The 19,542-nt window shown below is 36.9% G+C and overlaps 1 protein-coding gene across 2 annotated transcripts in view; it reads left to right on the forward strand.

The window, feature by feature from the left end:
* CHIC2 (cysteine rich hydrophobic domain 2) overlaps positions 1 to 19,542 on the forward strand; it is a 69,716-nt gene that overhangs the window by 22,174 nt on the left and 28,000 nt on the right. For both annotated transcript variants that reach the window (XM_045998353.1, XM_045998354.1), the window contains exons 2-3: positions 3,283 to 3,337; positions 3,485 to 3,640. In XM_045998353.1, the coding sequence (XP_045854309.1) occupies positions 3,283 to 3,337; positions 3,485 to 3,640 (211 nt within the window). The remainder of the gene's footprint in view (positions 1 to 3,282; positions 3,338 to 3,484; positions 3,641 to 19,542) is intronic.

Here is a 19,542-nt window from a genome sequence, read left to right on the forward strand (position 1 = left end):
AAGCCTGTCATGTGGACCCTGGGATCCTGACCTGAGCTGAAGGCAGACACTTAACTGGCTGAGCCCCCCAGGTCCCCTGTTGTTTGGAGATTTTAAAAGAGGAAGCAGAGTACAGTTGGGGTTCACTCCTGTGGGCTGGGGAGACCTTAAGGACTTTAAGTGCAGCATTATCTTGACACTTGTTCCAGGTATTTCTTGTTCAATGGGTGGGGAAGTACAGGCAAGGGGAATGGAAAAATCATTAGCACCAAGTTAATGACTGGTAGAAAAGCTAAGCACTTTCATATCGTGATAATCTTGTCACTGGATAATCTTTCTTGGGACATTTTTTGGGGATGGTGAGGTGAAGGCAGTGGAAGGTTTATTATCTGTTCCTAAGATACAACTTAACAAAAAAGTATAACTGAAGAGGAGTTGAATGAATGTCCTTGGAACCTGACTTAAAAGGAGCCCTGGGCGCCTGGGTGGCTCAGTGGGTTAAAGCCTCTGCCTTCGGCTCAGGTCATGATCCCGGGGTTCTGGGATCGAATCCCGCATCGGGCTCTCTGCTCAGCAGGGAGCCTGCTTCTCCATCTCTCTGCCTGCCTCTCTGCCTACTTGTGATCTCTGTCTGTCAAATAAATAAATAAAATCTTTAAAAAAAAAAAAAAAGGAGCCCTGACCTGCAGGACTGACAGGGCAATTAATTAACTGGTTGTGCTCCCTGTGCTTCCTGTGATAAGGAATTAAAACTCAGTCACATGGCCAATAAGGAAATACTGAAGCTCTAGAAAGAAAGGAAAATTAGGGTTTAAGCTCATTCTGGACTGCTCCCTTAGCATGTTGTATGGCAAACTGTAGGTATTCAGTAAAATAATTTAATCTGTGTTAATGGCTAGAATGAAAGGGAAAGACTTTTCTAGTTAGGAGACTTGGGGGGGGGGGGCTCCTGGGTGGCTTTGTTGGTTAAGTGTCTGGCTCTTCTCTTTGGCCTAGTTCATGATCTCACGGTCACAAGATGGACTTTGCACTGGTCATGGAGCCTGCTTAAGATTCTCTCCCTCTGCCTTTCCCCTGCTTGGCATGTGTGTGTCCTCTCTTTCTCTCTAACAACAGCAACAACAACAAAAAGAACCAGAAATGAGACTTGATATCTGGTTGTTTTCTAAAAAATTTCAAAGACCAGTTGGAAGGAGATGGTTAATTGCAATATTAAACATGGTTGAGGGGCACCTGGGTGGCTCAGTTGGTTAAGCGTCTGCCTTCCGCTCAGGTCGTGATCCCAGGGTCCTGGGATTGAGTCCCACATTGGGCTCACCCTCTGCCTTTTCTCGGTCTCCCCCTCCCCCTGCTCATGCTCTCTTTCTCTCTCTTTCTGAAATAAATAAATATATTCTTTAAAAAAAAATGGTTGAAATGGAAACTGTTAATTGAAAGAGAAAACCTTCAGACCAACAGATGTAATACTTTAAGGGATAGAATTTAAAATTTATACTCAATAAACATTTGCTGATTGTCTTCTTCCCTAAGGGAAATAGATGAAAAGGAGGTGTATTATCTAGAGACCTCACTGAGAGCTGTCATTCTAGCATGTCACACCTCTTCCTCATTCCAGGAGTTTTAAGATTGGAAGTGAGTGATCTCTTGGGGCAAGTAGAACGGTGTTGCACTGAGGCATATAGACAGAAAATGGTTTAAGTGAGTTTGTCAGTTTTAGAATGGCATTAATGCCTGAATTATGTAGAACAGTAATAGTTGCCAGTATGTGTTTAGTGTGAAAAGAACTTTGCCTTGGACTTAGGTAGCTGCATTTTAATCTTTTTGATAAATAGTATCCATTATTTATAAAGACAGATAATATCATTCAGTGTCAGATTAACATCATTCAGTGCTGCACTAAGATAATGTGTAAATCACTTAAGATGAAGATAAAATGGTCTCCAGTGCCACCACCCACATGTAGGGAAGTCTAGAGAATGATGCAGACCACAGCCTGACCACTCAAGTGTTCTGTTTGCCTTGCACAGTACTTTAAAGATGGGAAATCTTTACATAGAAATCTGGTTTCCCAGCTCCTCTTAGAGAAAAAAAATCATACCATCTCTGAGATGTCGGCCTGTATTCTAATATGAAAGTAATCAGCCAGATCTGACCCATGACTCATGCCTGCCCCTCCCCCCATTCTGTATACCCTCCACTTGGCCAGTCTCCATCATTCCTTACTGTTTTCACGTAGCCCATATTATTCGATTTCCCTGTTCAGCTGTACTGATGGTTGAGTTAGAGACCTCTGACCTGGCCAGCCTTTTCATGCAGAATATCTCAGGAGATCCCTCTTCGAGCAATCTACCTAAAATCCGGTACTGTGCATTTATAAGGGTTATTAAGACAGTGAATGTGAGGAGATGGATGTTAACCAAACTTACTGTGGTAATCATCTCAATACATACATGTATCAAATCATTATGTTGTATATCTTAAACTAATACAGTGTTGTATGTCAAGTATATGTCATTAAAACTGAAAAAAAAATTTGGCTTTTTTTTTTGGATCCAACAAAAGTTATATTTAAATATCTCAATTTTTATTTCTAGGTGCAATGAGCCATTACCAATGTGTCCTTGAGTATATTGTTCTTTCCTAATAACTTACACAAAGAAATAGTCAAGTGCCCGATCCATACTCATGATTTTTACAGATATTTAAAAGCTTAAAGATACTAAAATGTACTACGTCAGTTCCATTTCTTTGGGGTTTCATATATAACAAGTGTTGTACTTCTAAGTTTAAGTAGCCAGGCAGCTATCACATTGTTCCAGATGTTTTTTAGCATTTTCTAGCTGCAACAACAATATGCTGGTCTCAGAAAATGCCAGCCGATGAACTTGCATTCTTAGATATGTTACGGCTTTATTGAGTGTTACCATGTGCTCTTGACCTAAAGAATAATCCATAGCAGAGATTATAGCTTTCTGGTTCTTAGTTGGAAGAATCTCAGTAATTTTTTCAAAGTTGAATAAATTGTATTGTTTTCTATTACATTAATATTTTGTTTTTAAACAGAGCCCCAAAGAAGTAATTTCTTTCTGTATTTTCAGCCTCTTATACAAAAGTTTTTATTCAGCTGCTAAAATTGCTTGTTACGTTTCATACATTGCAGATTACAGTGTTTTTGTGTTTCAAACTTCCATTGTTACTCTGTGTATCAAGTTGCATCTGTTTACTTGACCTTTGATTAAGTTAGATGACTTTTTTTCAACAATGACGTGTAATGACATATTTTTCTTCTTCTTTTAAAAATAGATTTGGACTGAGCAACAAATTTGAATCAGAATTCCCTTCTTCATTAACTGGAAAAGTGAGTGTCTATCATTTACTTAGGTACTATTTATATACTTCAAAAGTAAAGTCTTTTCCTAACAAATTATAAAAACAGTTATGTTAATGAGACATGCTTATTGACATTAATATTGCAGTGTTGTTATTTCTTAAAATTTTTCTTTAGGTAGCTCCCGAAGAATTTAAAGCCAGCATCAACAGAGTTAACAGTTGTCTTAAGAAGAACCTTCCTGTTAATGTACGTTGGCTACTTTGTGGCTGCCTTTGTTGCTGCTGCACATTAGGTTGCAGTATGTGGCCAGTTATTTGCCTCAGTAAAAGAGTAAGTTGAATTAATATATTTTAATTTAAATTTAGAAGTCGACAAGCAAGTCTTGCATTCATCTAGTTTTTATTTTTCTGTATTGAACGAGTCATACCATGCTGAATACTATAAAAAATGGTCTGATCCTGTAGAGGAGTGATAAAGTAAATTATGGTATGTCCACATGCTGTTTTATTAAATTTAATTATAAATTTCATTCATAATTTTTATGACCTAGGAAGCTATGTAAGAGTAGAAGAGAATACAGCATTCTCTCTCTGTATACATTCATGGTGGTACATAGCATAGTGTTTGAGAATGCTGGGTTCAGATCTACCTGTTCTCTCTGTGACTCCAAGCAGGTTTTCTAACCTCTTTAATCTCTAGTTAACTTATCTGTAAAATGGCAGTATTCGCCCACCTGCTTGAATAGGATTGTTTTAAGTATAAAATGAAGTAGTGTATGTAAAGCTATTAGCAAAATACCTCAAAGTATCTAATAGATAATACTAATAGCATTATTACTAATATTCATGGTAGTACCCATAGAAGAAATAACATGGTTACAATGTTTATTTCTAGTTTGTAAGATTATGGGGAATTCTGGTTTCTTTTTAAGAAATTTTTTCTTTTGTATTTTACAAATTTTCTGAGATGAGTACATAATGATTCTGTAATCAGAAAAAATTATCTAAAGAGTCATAATTTTGAGTCCTTATAATAAAAAATTTCTAAGATATGGGTAAAGATATGGCAAATTGTTATAGATGGAACCATTACATTTTTGTTAAAGTTTTAAAAAATTATGGTAACCGTATGTATAAAAATGAAATACTACTGAAAATGAATGATTTGTGAGGCTACATTTCATTTTATCATCAAATAATGATAGGAAATATGGAAAAACAAACTCTTGATTTCTATAAGTAGTGTATTCCTTCTGAAAAAATTTCACTAATACATTTTATAGATAAGGAGATAATGCCTTTGTAATAGGATTAATTTTGTAATATTTACAATATTTATTTTTTTCTCCAAAAATATTTCTTTTTTCCTCCATATTTCTGACCACATCATCTTCAGACCACAAATTTTTTTTTTTTTTTTAAGTTTTCAGTTGTCCCTTGAAATTTGCCGCTCTTGGAGTTTAGATCCTCTCACTCCCTCCTACTGTTAGGGCGTTTTCATTGTTTAAATGACTATTGTCTTAGGGTGCCTAGGTGGCTCAGTTGGTTAAGCATCTGCCTTCGGCTCAGGTCATGATCTTGGGGTTCTGCGAGCGAACCCTGAGTTGGGCTCCCTGCTCAGCGGGGAGCTTGCTTCTCCCTCTCCTTGTGCCTCTGCTCTCTCCTTGTGCTCTCTCTCTCTCTCAAGAAAATAGATAAAATCTTAAAAAAAAAAAAAAAAAGAAAGAAGTGACTTCTGTATCTCACTTGGTTGGTAGTTTGCTATTACTTAACCCAAGGAATCATAAGAATCTTATTTTAGAAATCTGTGTGATCTAGTTTTTTTTGAGGTTTTGAGATCCTTTTTTTTTTTTTTTTGTTTGAAGATTTATGTATTTGTTTATTTAGAGAGCTAGCAGGGGGAAGGGTAGAGAGAGAGAAAGAATCTCAAGCAAACTCCCTGCCAAGGGCAAAGCCCAGCATGGGGCTTGATTCCACAACCCTGAGATCACCACCTGGGTTGAAATCAAGAGTCTGATGCTTAACCTACTGAGCCAGCCAGATGCCCCTGTTTTTCACTTTCTAAATGAGAAAACAAGACATTGCAATATATGCACAACATAGAATTTAGAAAACAAAACTTAACTTTCTATTCCTCTGTACGCATTTTCAGCAACATAAGATCATTTTTCAGATGATTTCATTAAATTCCTTTTTATTTGAATCGTAGGATAGATTGATTTTTTTAGGCTATTCTCTAGTTTCGGAAAGCACATTTCATTTAACAGTGTAGTATTCAGTCTAAGGTCTCTCTTTGTATGTATATAATTGAAATTTATATGGACTTTACTATCTAGTGAGTGCAAACAAATATGATTACTGTAAAAAGTTTTAAATAAAAAGCTGTGCATTTCCGTGACTTGGGTGTAAACTATCATATACCCATGGAGAGAGTGACATTTCATGTATGTATGAAGGTGTTAGAGACCCTGAAAAAAGTGGTGCTGTGTACAGTGGGAGCAGGATAATTTAGAGCAGGGATTTTTAACTGTTTATTTGTCATGGATCCTTTTGGTGTTTGAGGGACGCCTATGAACCCTATCTTATATAATGTTTTATTTGTATTTTTAAAGGTTTAATGTATTTTATTTATTTTTTTTAAAGATTTTATTTATTTGGCAGAGAGATCACAAGTAGGCAGAGGCAGGCAGAGAGAGAGGGGGAAGCATGCTCACCACTGAGCTGAGAGGAGAGCCCGATGTGGGGCTCAATCCCAGGACCCTGAGACCATGGGTCTCATGAGCCATCCAGGTGCCCCAAAATGTTGAATGTATTTTAAATGTATTAAATGAAATCCACAAGATTATAAAGGGACCAGTTACATGAAATAAAGTTAATCAAAGTACTAAAACCCCCTCAATTAGGGGCACCTGAGTGGCTCAGTCGGTTAAGTATCTGCCTTCAGCTTGACATGATCTTAGAGTCCTGGGATCGAGCCCCACCTGTGGCTCCCTGCTTAGCAAGGAGTTTGCTTCTCCCTTTCCCTCTGTGCTCTCTCTCCCTTTCTTGCTTTCTCTCAAATAAATAAAATCTTAAAAATAAGACCCCTCAAATATATTATTTATAAATGTTTATTATTGCATACAAGATAAGAGAGCAGAGAATCTATGGTAATATGATGGGATAGGAAAAATCTGATTTCTATGAGTGATGGAGATAGAGGTCCTGTTTATTCTACCACAGTTAGCTGCATACATTCATAACCTAAGGAAACTGTACCACATTCCAGTTAGAGGTTAGTGAAAATAAAGATGAATTTTTGTTTCATCCACTTTCATAGATTCCTAGAATTTTATCTAGGTATTGCATGTTGAGAGGTACTGGTATAAATAAAGGCTAAAACCCTGCCTGATCATTAGCCTCTAAACTGTTCCTTTGTCCTCATTTGTGATGTGGAGTATGGTTAGAATTGTCTCAGATTCTTAAGACAAATGAGGACCGAAAGCATACTTTATATGCAGGTCAGCATTTTCACCTTCATGACATTTTTCAGGAATTTGGGTAACTAGATTTCTGCCTTAATTTTGAAATCCATCTCCCAACTGAGTGTCCCTTTTTATGAACTGACCTTGTTCTGGAGACATTGTTTTTAAATCTGTATTATTATTATTGTTCCTTCCAAATTACCTTTCCTTTTTAAAAAAAATTGCCATAACCTATTTTTGAAAATTACTTACCATAAAGCAAAATCCACTTTTTGGTATATAATTTTATGCTTTTTGAAAAATGCATATCGTTGTGTAAAACCACAACCAAGATGTATTACTATTCTCTCCATAAAAACTTCCTTGTACTGTACCCTTTTCAGCTCTTAAACCCTGAGAACCACTGATCTATTTGTTTTCCCTACAGTTTTGCCTTTTCTAGTTTGTTATATAGATGGAATTATACAGTATATGTAGCCTTTTGAATCTAGCTTTTTTTTTAATCTAGCTAGTGCATTTGAGATTCATCTATTTTGTTGCATGTATCAATAGTTTATTTATTTATTTTTTGGTCTGAGTAGTATTCCATTGTATGGATGTATTATAACTTGTTTATCTACTCACCAACTGAAGGACATTGGGTGGTTCCCAGTTTTGTGATTTTGAATAAAAATGGTATAAATGGGGCTATAATAATAATAATCTTTGAATAAAGATGCTATAAAGGGGGCACCTGTATGGCTCAGTTGTTAGGGATCTGCCTTTACCTCAGGTTGTGGTCCCAGGGTCCTGGGACCGAGCCCCGCATCGAGCTCCCTGCTCAGCTGGGGGGCCTGCATTTCCCTCTCTCTCTCTGCCTGCTGCTCCCCCTACTTGTACTTGCTCTCTCTCTGTGTCAAATAAAATCTTTAAAAAAAAAAAAAAAGGTGCTATAAATGTTCACATGTATGTTTTTCTGTGAACATAAGTTTTTTTGCTTTTAGGAGTCAGGTTTTTGGATCTTATAGTAACTGTATGGTTAATTTTCTAAGAAATTACAAATTATTTTCCCAAGTGACTCTCCCATTTTACATTCCAGCCAACAGTGTATGAGAGTGCCAGTTGTTTAGCATCTTTGCCAGGACTTGGTATTGTTAGTTTAAGGAATTTTAGTCATTCTGATAGATTTGGTGGCATCTCATCCTGGTTTTAATTTACATTACCCTCATGACTAATGGTACTGAGCACCTTGCCATTTGTAAACCTCTTTGTTAAAGTGTTTATTCAAATACTTTCCCATTTTTAAAAAAGATTTTATTTATTTGACAGAAAGAGAGAGCACAAGCAGGGGAGTGGCAAGCAGGGAGAGGGAGAAGCAGGCTCCCTGCCAAGCAGAGCCTGAGACGGGGCTCAATCCCAGCATCCCAAGAACATGACCTGGGCTGAAGGCAGATGCCTAGCTGACTGAGTCACCCAGGCGCCCCTATTTTGCCCATTTAAAATAGTTATTTCTTACTGTTGAGTTTTGAGAGTTCTTTTCATGTTCTGAATATAAATCTGTTGTCAGGTATATAACCAAGTATATTTTTCCAATCTGTAGCTTGTCTTCTTATTCTCGTAATGTCTTTGGCCGAGCACAGTTTGATTTTGATGAGGTGTGATTTATCAGTTTTAAAAAAATAGATTCTTTTTTTTTTTTAAGATTTTATTTATTTATTTGACAGAAATCACAAGTAGGCAGAGAGGCAGGAGGAGAGAGAGGAAGGGAAGCAGGCTCCCTGCTGAGCAGAGAGCCCGATGTGGGGCTCGATCCCAGGACCCTGAGATCATGACCCGAGCCGAAGGCAGAGGCCTAACCCACTGAGCCACCCAGGCGCCCCTAAAAAAATAGATTCTATGTTTGGTGTTGTATCTAAGGATTCTTTGCCTAAACCAAGGTCATAGACTTTTTCTCCTATGATGTCTTCTGCATTTTACTTTGAGCTCTGTGACCCATTTTGAGTCAGTTTTTGTATACTTGCAAGGCACAAGTTAGAGTTCATTTTTTCTGCAGATGACTATGGGTTATTTAGCACCATGTGTTGAAAAGACTGCTTTCTTCCCTCATTAAATTGCCATTGGACGTTGACAAAAGTCAGTCAACCATATTTATGGAGATCTATTTCTGAACTCTGTTCTATTGATCTCCATGTGTCTCTCTTGATTTTAATACCATATGGTCGTCTTTACTGTAGCTATATAGTAGGTCTTAAAAACACATAGGGTGTATTCCAAACTTGTTCTTATTTTTCAGGATTGTTTTGTCTATTCTAATTTGTTTGCCTTTCCATGTAAATTTAGAATCAGCACGCCAGTACTATGTCTAAAAATTTTTTTTGATTAGGATTGAATCACAGACCAGTTTTCAGGAAAATTGACATCTTAACAAGACTTCCACATGGCATATCTCTTCAGTTATTTAGGTTTTTTTAATTTTTTTCATCAGTGTTTTGTATTTCATGTAGGATACAGATCATGCACATATTTTGTTAGCTTTATATGTATGTATTTCTTTGTGCTTAGGGCTTTTGTTAATGGTAATGGTATTTTTTTAAATTTTGATTTCCAGTTCATTGCTAGTACATAACAAGTACAATTGATTTTTACATATGAACTTTGTGTTCTGTGACCTTTCCAAATTCACTTAATTAAATTCCAGAATGCTTTTGTAGATGCCACAGGATTTTCTATCTAAATAATAACCGTGTTGTCTGAGAATAGTGATAGTTTTATTTCTTAGTTTTTAATCTGCATACCTTTTATTTATTTTTCTCTTTTTTTTTCCACTGGGCAAGACTTCCAGTAAAATGTTGAATAGGAATGATGAGAGTGGACTCTGCTTCAGTCCTGATTTTCTCTGTTGATTTTCTGTTTTCAACTTAATTGATTTTTGCTCTTCTTTTTATTATTTCTTCTTCTTGTTTTGGATTTCATTTACTGTATTTTAGTTTCTTAAACTCAATGCAGAGGATATTGATGTGAGAGTTTTCTTTTTTATATGCTGATATAAGCATATAAAGCTAAAATTTTTCTCTAAAGCACTGCTTTGACTACATTCCATATTTTACTTTCATTCAGTTCAAAACATGTTATGATTTTCCCTGAGACTTCCTCTTGATTATGTGTTATTAAGAAGTGTGTTATTTAACCTCTAAATATTTAGGAATTTTCCAGACACCTTTGTGTTACTGATTTCTAGTTTAATTCTGTTGTCAGGGAGTATACTTTGTCTGATATCATTTTTTAAAATGTGTTGTTTCATTTTATGGCCTCAAATATAGTGTATTTTGTTAATGATGTCTTTACAGTTTTTGTTTTTATTTCTGCAGCTTTATTGAGATGTAATTCACACACAGTATACTGCACATATTTAAAGTGTACCATTTGATGAGTTTTGTCTTATAATTAACACCCATACACATGTATACATCAAAATAGGGAACATCTTCTTCACCACCAAAAGTTTCCTTGAGTTTTAGTAATTCCAATCCCTCCTCCCAACCTCTTCTCGGCAACTGCTGTTCTGTTTTCTGGCAGTATGGATTATTTTGCGTTTTCTAGAGTTTTATATAAAAGCAACTGTTCAGTATGTATTCTTTTTTGTTTCTTTCATTCATAATTATTTTGAGATTCATCCATGTTGTTAAATCAATGATATTTCCTTCCCTTTAATGCTGAGTAATGTTTTATTGTGTGGATATACCACATTTATTTCCTGGATTGCCGTATGTGTTTCCAGTTTTCATCTTTATAAATAAAGCTGCTGTGACAATTCTTGTTCAAGTATTTTTGTAAACATATACTTTCCTCTTGAGTAAAAATTTCTAGGAATAGAGAAACTTGATCCTGTAGTGTATATGTGTTTAACTTTTTAAGGAACTGAGAAACTATTTGCCAAAGTGGTGGTATTACTTTACATTTCTACCAGCAGCAGATGATAGATGATAGATTACAAGTAGACACAGAGGCAGGCAGAGGGAGGGAGGGGGAAACAGGCTCCCTGCTGAACAGAGAGCCGGATTCATTCTCTCAGAGGGTTAAAGCCTCTGCCTTCGGCTCAGGTCATGATCTCAGGGTCCTGGAATTGAGCCCCACATCGGGCTCTCTGCTCTGCGGAGAGCCTGCTTCCTCCTCTCTCTCTGCCTGCCTCTCTGCCTAGTTGTGATTTCTCTCTGTCAAATAAATAAAATATTAAAAAAAAAAAAAAGAAATGTAGTTGTTCATTGACATTTGTTATAAAGGCTAGTCTTTCTCCACTGACTTGCCTTTGTACTTCTGTTGCAAAATGTTATATATATATATATATATATATATATATATATTTCTTAGCTCTGTTCTGTTCTTTTGATGTGTTTGTTTATTTTGATGCCAATACCACACTGTCTCTTGACTTGTAGCTTTATAATTACATCTTGTAATTGGGTAGTGTTAGTTCCCCAACTTTGTCCTCCCTTTTCAGTTGTTTTGCTTTTTACATCGTTTGTATTCCATATGGATTTTAGAATCAGGGGCGCCTGGGTGGCTCAGTGGTTTGAGCCTCTGCCTTCGGCTCAGGTCATGATCTCAGGGTCCTGGGATCGAGCCCCGCGTCGGGCTCTCTGCTCAGTGGGGAGCCTGTTTCTCCCTCTCTCTCTCTGCCTGCCTCTCTGCCTACTTGTGACCTCTCTCTGTCAAATAAAAAAAAAAAAAAAAAAAAAATCTAGAATCAGCTTGTCAGTTTCTACAAAGGAAATCCTGTTGGAGTTTTAGTTTGGATTGCATTGAATCATGCATCAATTTTGAGAGACTGATAACTTAAAAATATTTAGTCTTTTGACCAGGAAACAGAGTCTCACTCAATTTACTTGTCTTTAACATTTTTTTCTGAGCAATGTTTTAAGTTTTGAGTGGACATGTCTTGCATATCTTGTATAGATTTACACTCAAGTATTATTTTTATGCTCTTTCAAATGGTATGTATTTTCATTTTTTATTCATTTTTAAATTTTTTAAAAAAGATTTTACTTATTTATCTTGACAGAGAGTGGGAGAGAGCAGAAGCAGGGGGAGTGGCAGGCAGAGGGAAAGGGAGACGTAGGTTCCCAGTTGAGCAGGGAGCCTGATGTGGGACTCAAACCCAGAACCCTGGGATCATGACCTTTTTAGCTGAAGTCAGATGCTTAACCAACTTTATAAGCCACCCAGGCAACCCTATTTTTAAATTTTTACATTAAGTTTTAATTCCAGTGTAGTTAGTATATAGTATTTATTAGTTTCAGTGGTGATAAGTATCTTTTTTCATGTGTCTGTTGGCCATCTCTGTGTATGTATTCTTTGGAGAAATGTCTGTTCATGTCTTCTGCCCATTTTTTAATTGGAGTATTTGTTTTTTGAGTATTGAATTGTTTATGTTTTTGATATATGTTGGATATTATCCCTTTATTGAATATGTCATGTGCAAATATCTTCTCCCATTTAGTATGTTAGTATGTTGCGTATTAGTTTTGTTGATTGTTTCCTTCACTGCACAGAAGCTTTTTATGTTAATGTAGTCCCAATAGTTTATTTTTGCTTTTATTTCCCTTGCCTCAGAAGATGTAAATAGAGGGGCACCTGGGTGGCTCAGTGGGTTGGGCCACTGCCTTCAGCTCGGGTCATGATCTCGGGGTCCTGGGATCGAGTCCCGCATCGGGCTCTCTGCTCAGCGGAGAACCTGCTTCCCTTCCTCTCTCTCTGCCTGCCTCTCTTGTGATTTCTCTCTGTCAAATAAATAAATCTTTAAAAAAAAAAAAGATGTAAATAGAAAAATGTTGCTATAGGCAGTGTCAGAGAAATTGCTTCCTTTGCTCTCTTCTAGGATTTTTATGGTTTCAGGTCTTATATTTAGGTCTTTAATCCATTTCAAGTTTATATTTTTGTGTATGGTAGAAGAAAGTGGTAGTTTCATTCTTTTGCATGTAGCCATCCAGTTTTCCAACACCATTTGTTGAAAAGACTGTCTTTTTTCCATTGTATATCGTTTTCTTCTTTATTGAAGATTAATTGACCATATAATAGTAGGTTTATTTCTGGATATTCTCTTCTCTTCCTTTGATCTGCGTGTTGTTTTGAGCCAGTACCACACTGTCTTGATCACTACAGCTTTGTAATATGACTTGAAGTCTGAAATTGTGTAGTGTATATTGTTAAAATTTTAGTTATTTTTTTCTTGCCAAGTGTTTAGTTTTGCTAAATGCACCTTTTCCATTAACTTATTTGTGGAGTATTGAATTTCTTTATAGACAATCATATCATCTGCAATGAGGACAGTATTGCTTTTCTTTGTAATATAGATGCTTTTTGTTGCTTTTCTTTATTGCAGTGACTAGAATCTCCAGAAAAACATTGATTAGAAGTAGTGAGAACAGATATTCTTACTTTGCTCCTGATCTAGAAGAAATGAATTTACACTTTCTTCATTTCAGATCTTAATTGTAGGGGGTTTGTTTTGTTTTGTTTTAAAGATATTATTTATTTACTTGACAGACAGAGATCACAAGTAGGCAGAGAGGCAGACAGAGAGAGAGGAGGAAGCAGGCTCCCTGCAGAGCAGAGAGCCCGATATGGGGCTCGATCCCAGGATCCTGGGATCATGACCTGTGGGGTTTTAAAAAATTTAATGATTTTATTAATTTATTTGAGAAAGAGTGCACACAAGCAGAGGGAAGGGGCAGAGGGAGAAGGTGAAGCAGATCCCACTGAGCAGGGAGCCCCAGGTGGGACTGGATCCCAGGACTCTGGGATCATGACCTGAGCCCAAGGCAGATGTTTAATTAACTGAGCCACCCAGGTGCCCCAATTGTAGGGCTTTTGTAAATGTTTTTTCTTATCAGCTTGAGGAAGTTTTACTGTACTAATTTGCAGAAAGTTTTTATCCGGAACACATGTTGGATTTTGTCAAATGCCTTTTTCTCTTTAGGAAGATTTTTAGATTAGAAATATGTTGAATTATATTTATTGATGTTAAACCAACCTTATATTCCTGGAATGAACCGCACTTGGTTGGTTATATCTATTTCTTTTTATATTTCTTCTGGATTTGATAGAATACAACTTTGTTTAGAAGTTTTACATCTGGGCTCCTGGCTGGCTCAGTTGGTAGAGTGTGTAACTCTTGATCTCAGGGTCATGAGTACAAGCCTCACATTGGTGTGGAGCCTACTTTAAATAAATCAGTTAATTAAAAAAAATTTATACCTATGATCATGAAGGATATTTTCCTGTAGTCTTTTCCTGTAGTATCTGATTTCACCATCAGGGTAATGATAGCCTCATAAAATAAGTCCCATGGGAAGTGTTCTTTCCTCTTCATTTTCCTGGAAGAGTTTGTGCAGAATATGCATTGTTTCATCCTTAAATTTTGGAAGAATTCACTGATGAAACCATTTGGGCCTGGGAGTTTTTTTGTTGAAAGAGTTTAAGCTACAAATTCAGTTTCTTTAATAGATATGGGACTTTTCCGGACATCTGTTTTACCTTGGTTAAGCTTCATGGTTTCTGTTTCTCAAGGGAACTGTCCATTTTATCATAGTTGTTTGTTTATTTTTTTTTTCTAGCTTAGCTTTTTTTCTTTTTAATTTCTTTTCAGTGTAACAGTATTCATTGTTTTTGCACCCACCCAGTGCTCCATGCAATACGTGCCCTCTCTATTACCCTCCACTTGGTTCCCCAACCTCCCACCCCCCGCCCCTTCAAAACCCTTAGGTTGTTTTTCAGAGTCGATAGTCTCTCATGTTCATCTCCCCTTCCAATTTCCCTCAACTCCCTTCTCCTCTCCATCTCCCCATGTCCTCCATGTTATTTGTTTTGCTCCACAAATAACAAATAATTTGTTATGCTCCACAAATAAGTTGTTTATAATAGGCATAATATTTACTAATTACCTTTTTAACCTTTTGTAAAATCTCTAGTGATCATTACTTATTCCTAAAATTGTTAATTTATCCCTTGTCTCTCTTTTTTTTTTTTTTTTTCCTGGCCAGTTTGGCTAGAGGTTTATCAATTTTTTATTAATTGACTCAGAGACCAGTTTTTGGTTTCATTGTCTATTCTTTTGATTCTGTTTTATATTTCATTGGTTTTTAGTTTGACTTTATTATTTCTTCTTACTTTGAGTTTAATTTTTTTTTCTAGTTTCTTAAGAAAGGTTATTAGTTTTCTAATTAGTTTCTAAGACTTTTCTTCTGGTGTTTAGTATTATAAATTTCCTTCCTCATTACTGCATTCATTGTATTGCCCAAATTTTCACATGTTGTGTTTTAATTTTCATTGAGTTCATTTTACTTTTATACTTCTCTTTTGATTTCTTCTTTGACCATTGCATTATTTAGAAATATTTTATTGAGGCTTTAGATATTTAGGGGACTTCATAGAGATCTTTTTGTTACTGATTTTTAATTTAGTTTGTAAATTAAAAATTAACAGTTTGGTTAGGTAACACTTTGTTTTGAATCCTTATAAATTTATTAAGGATTGTTTTATTCCAAAATATGAGCTATCTTGATAAATTAATTGATTATTTTGCACTTGAAAAGAATATGTGTTCATTTTTTACTAGAGAGTGTTTTAGAAATGTCAGTTAAGTTTGTTGATATATTTAGATCATCTGTATTCTCACTGATTTTCTGACTATTCTGTCAGTAAAGAAGAGAGTAGTATTAAAATCTCTGACTATATGTGATTGTGGATTTATCTATTATAGTTTTTGCTTTATGTATTGTGACACTGTAATTAGGTACATAAACTTTCAGGTTTTGTATCTACTTTGTGGTTTGACCTCTTTATCATCATGAAATTGACCTTCTCTACAGTATTTTTTTTTAAAAACTACGTTGACATTAATTTAGCCATTTCTACTTTCTTTTTATTAATATTCGTGTGGCATATATTTTTTCAATTTTTTTGCTTCTAACTTATTTGTGCCCCCTATTTAAAGTTCATTTCTTGGGTGCCTGGGTGGCTCAGTTGGTTAAGCATCTGCCTTCAGCTCAGGTCATGATCTCAGGGTCTTGGGATTGAGTCCCACATCAGGCTCTCTGCTCAGCGGGGAGTCTGCTTCTCCCTCTCATTCTCTCTTTGTGCTCTCTCTCTCTCAAATAAATAAATAAAATCTTTAAAAAAATAAATGAAGTTCATTTCTTCTGGTGCTTGGGTGGCTGAGTAGGTTAAGCATCAGCTCAGGTCTTGATCTCAGGGTTGTGACTTCAAGCCTGGTTTTGGACTCAACACTGAACATGGAGCCAACTTAAATCTTGTGGGCAGTGTTGATTCTTGCTTTTTTATTCAATCTGTCAGTCTCTGCCTTTTAGGGATTTTGGACCATTTACATTTATTGTGACTAGTGATAAGGCCAATTTAAAATTTCATTTTACTGGGGCACCTGGGTGGCTCAGTGGGTTAAGCCTCTGCCTTCGGCTCAGGTCATGATCCTAGGGTCCTGGGATTGAGCCCCGCATCGGGCTCTCTGCTCAGCAGAGAGCTTCCTCTCTCTCTCTCTGTCTGCCTCTCTGCCTACTTGTGATTTCTGTCTGTCAAATAAGCAAATAAAATCTTTAAAAAAAAAAATTTCATTTTACTATTTGTTTTTTTTTCTACATGAATTTTTTAGTTTCCATTCTTGTTTTCTGCCTTTATATTTTTCTAAGTAATAATTTATTGAGGTGAAATTCACATAACATAAATTAACCATTATAAAGTGGATGATTGAGTAGCATTTAGTACATTCACAATATTGTATAATTATCATCTCTACCTAGTTCCAAAGCACTTCCATCACTCCAAAGTAGAACTCCTTATCCTTTAAGCAATTTCTCTTCATTGCCTTCTCCCTCCAGTCCTGGCAACCATCATTCTGTGTTTTGTCTCTATGGATTTATCCATTCTGGATATTTCCTATAAATGGAAATGTATGACGTTTTGTGGCTCTCTTCTTTTACTTAGGATAATGTTTTTGAGGTTCATCCATGTGTCAATACTTTATTCTTTTTTATGGCTAAATAATATTCCATTGTGTGTGTGTGTGTGTGTATATATATACACACACACATACATACATACACCTTGATTAGTTTATCCATTCATCCCATTAATGGACATTTAGACTACTATCACCCAAAAGTGATTAGTGCTTCTATGAACGTGAGTGAACATGTATTTGATACTTGTTTCCAGTTCTTTTGGGTATATACCAAGAAGTGTGGGATCATAAGGTACTTGTATGTTTAACTTCTTTTTATTATATATATATATTTTATGAAGTTGTTTTAAAGATTATTTATTTGAGAGAGACAGTGAAAGAGAGCACCAGTAGGGAGGACAGAGAGAAGCAGGTTCTCTGCTGAGTGGGGAGCCCAACATGGATGGGGCTCAGTCCCAGGACCCTGAGACCATGACCTGAGGTGAAGGCATACTCTTAACTAGCTGAGCCACCCAGGTGCCCTATTATTTTATCTTATTTTTTTTAGAGAGTGGTAGGGAAGGGCAGAGGGAGAGTGAGAGGGAAGATCTTAAGTAGGCTTCATGCCCAGTGTGGAGCCCAAGACAGGTCGGTCTCAAGGCCCTGAGATGATGACCTGAGCTGAAATCAAAAGTCAGTCACTTAGCAACTGTGTCACCCAGGCTTCCCTCTGTGTTGAACTTCTTGGGGTAACCAAAGCAGGGTTTAGTCTAGGGCTAATTATTCCCCACCAGTGAGGCAAGACTATCTTAGATACTTTTATTCTTCTTCTTCTTCTTCTTCTTCTCCTCCTTCTCCTTCTTCTTCTTCTTCTTCTCCTCCTTCTTCTTCTCCTCCTCCTCCTCCTTCTTCTTCTTCTCCTCCTCCTCCTCCTTCTTCTTCTCCTCCTCCTCCTCCTTCTTCTTCTTCTTCTCCTCCTCCTTCTCCTCCTTCTTCTCCTCCTCTTCCTCCTTCCTTCTTCTTCCTTCTTCTTTCTTCTTCTTCTTCTTCTTCTTTTTTTTAATTTTTAAAAGATTTTATTTATTAGAGAGAGAGTGCAAACGGGTGGTGGTTGGGGAGGGGATGATTAGACTCCCCACTGAGCATGAAGCCCAATGTCAGGCTCAATGTCGGGCCAATCTCACGACCCTGAGACCATGACCTGAGGTGAAATGAAGAGTCTACTCAAATGACTGAGCCACGCAGGCGCCCCTATCCTGATAGTCATCTTAATCGTCTATGAATTGTGACATTTTCTAGTGTGACTGATAGGTGAGACGATTTTGCTGGATCTTGGTAAGCTTTGGAGATTGTTACCTCTAGTCCTTTGTCATGGTTCCTTTTTGTTCCTTCTCTGGTAGTGTCTTGCTCAGTACTCACCTTAATACTCATTGGGACTGCCTGCATGTCTTTGGAGTTCATTCTCTGGATATCACTCTCTTCTCTGGTACTCTTCTGTGGCTTCTAGCTGCCCTGGTCTCAGACTCTCAGCTTTGTTTCCTTGACATAGGGAGTCCCCTATGCAGGCTTTGGGCTGCATTTGATGTGGCCTGGAAGCTCTCTTATATCAATAAGCTTGGGAAATCATGGGTCCTATCTCGTTTTTTCCTGATCTCTCAGGAATCTGTCTTTTGTTGTCTGTTGTCCATTGTCTTTGAAAGAGTTTCTTATGTTTTGCCTCCCCACCCTTTTTTATCGTGTCAGGTCAGACGGTAAATCTGGTACCTGTTGCGGTATTTTTGCAGAAAATGAAAGTCCGAATGTTCTCTTTTTATAGAAGCATTTTTAAAATTTTATATTTTATTAACATATAATGCATTATTTGCTTCAGGGGTACAGGTCTATGAATCATCAGTCTTACACAATTCACAGCACTCACTGTAGCAGTACCCTCCCCAGTGTCCATAATTCAGCCACTCTATCCCTCCCCCCACACCCTCCATCAGCCCTCAGTTTGTTTCCTGAGATTAAGAATCTCTTACAGTTTGTTTCCCTCCCTGGTCCCATCTTCTTTGATTTTTTTTTTCCCCTCACTACCCACCATGACCCCCTGCCCTGCCTCTCAAATTCCTCATATCAGAGAGATCATATGATAATCATCTTCTCTGAATGACTTATTTCACTTAGCATAATACACTCTAGTTCCATCCATGTCGTTGCAAATGGCAGGATTTGGGTGTTTTGTTTTTTTTAAAGATTTTATTTATTTATTTGACAGGCAGAGATCACAAGTAGGCAGAGAGGCAGGCAGAGAGAGAGGTGGAAGCAGGCTCCCTGCTGAGCAGAGAGCCTGATGTGGGGCTCGATCCCAGGACCCTGGGATCATGACCCGAGCCAAAGGCAGAGGCCTCAACCCACTGAGCCACCCAGGTGCCCCAGGATTTGGGTGTTTTTTGATGGCTGCATAGTATTCCATTGTATATATACACCACATCTTCTTTATCCATTCATCTCTTGATGGACATTTGGGTTCTTTCCATAGTTTGGCTGTTGTGGACATTGCTGTATAGAAGCATTCATGACATGAAAGTACTGCACTAGGGGCTGGGGCTAGAAAGATGTATATTAATGCTCTCCTCAGATGGCATGTAGTCTGTTTGGACAATTGGCTGAGTGCAGAGGTAATTTAAGTTTGTAAGTACTTGTCATATTTTTCATGAAGTACCTGTAATAATAAAGACAATAAGTATATGTCTTTAGGGCCTAAAAATATGAAATGGCCATCTATAATCACAAAACATATTTGAAGTCTTGTCTTACATCTCAGATACTCATTTGAACTTTTTTTTAAAAAAGATT

Source organism: Meles meles, chromosome 2 (genome assembly GCF_922984935.1).
Source record: "Meles meles chromosome 2, mMelMel3.1 paternal haplotype, whole genome shotgun sequence".
Classification (NCBI taxonomy): domain Eukaryota; kingdom Metazoa; phylum Chordata; class Mammalia; order Carnivora; family Mustelidae; genus Meles; species Meles meles.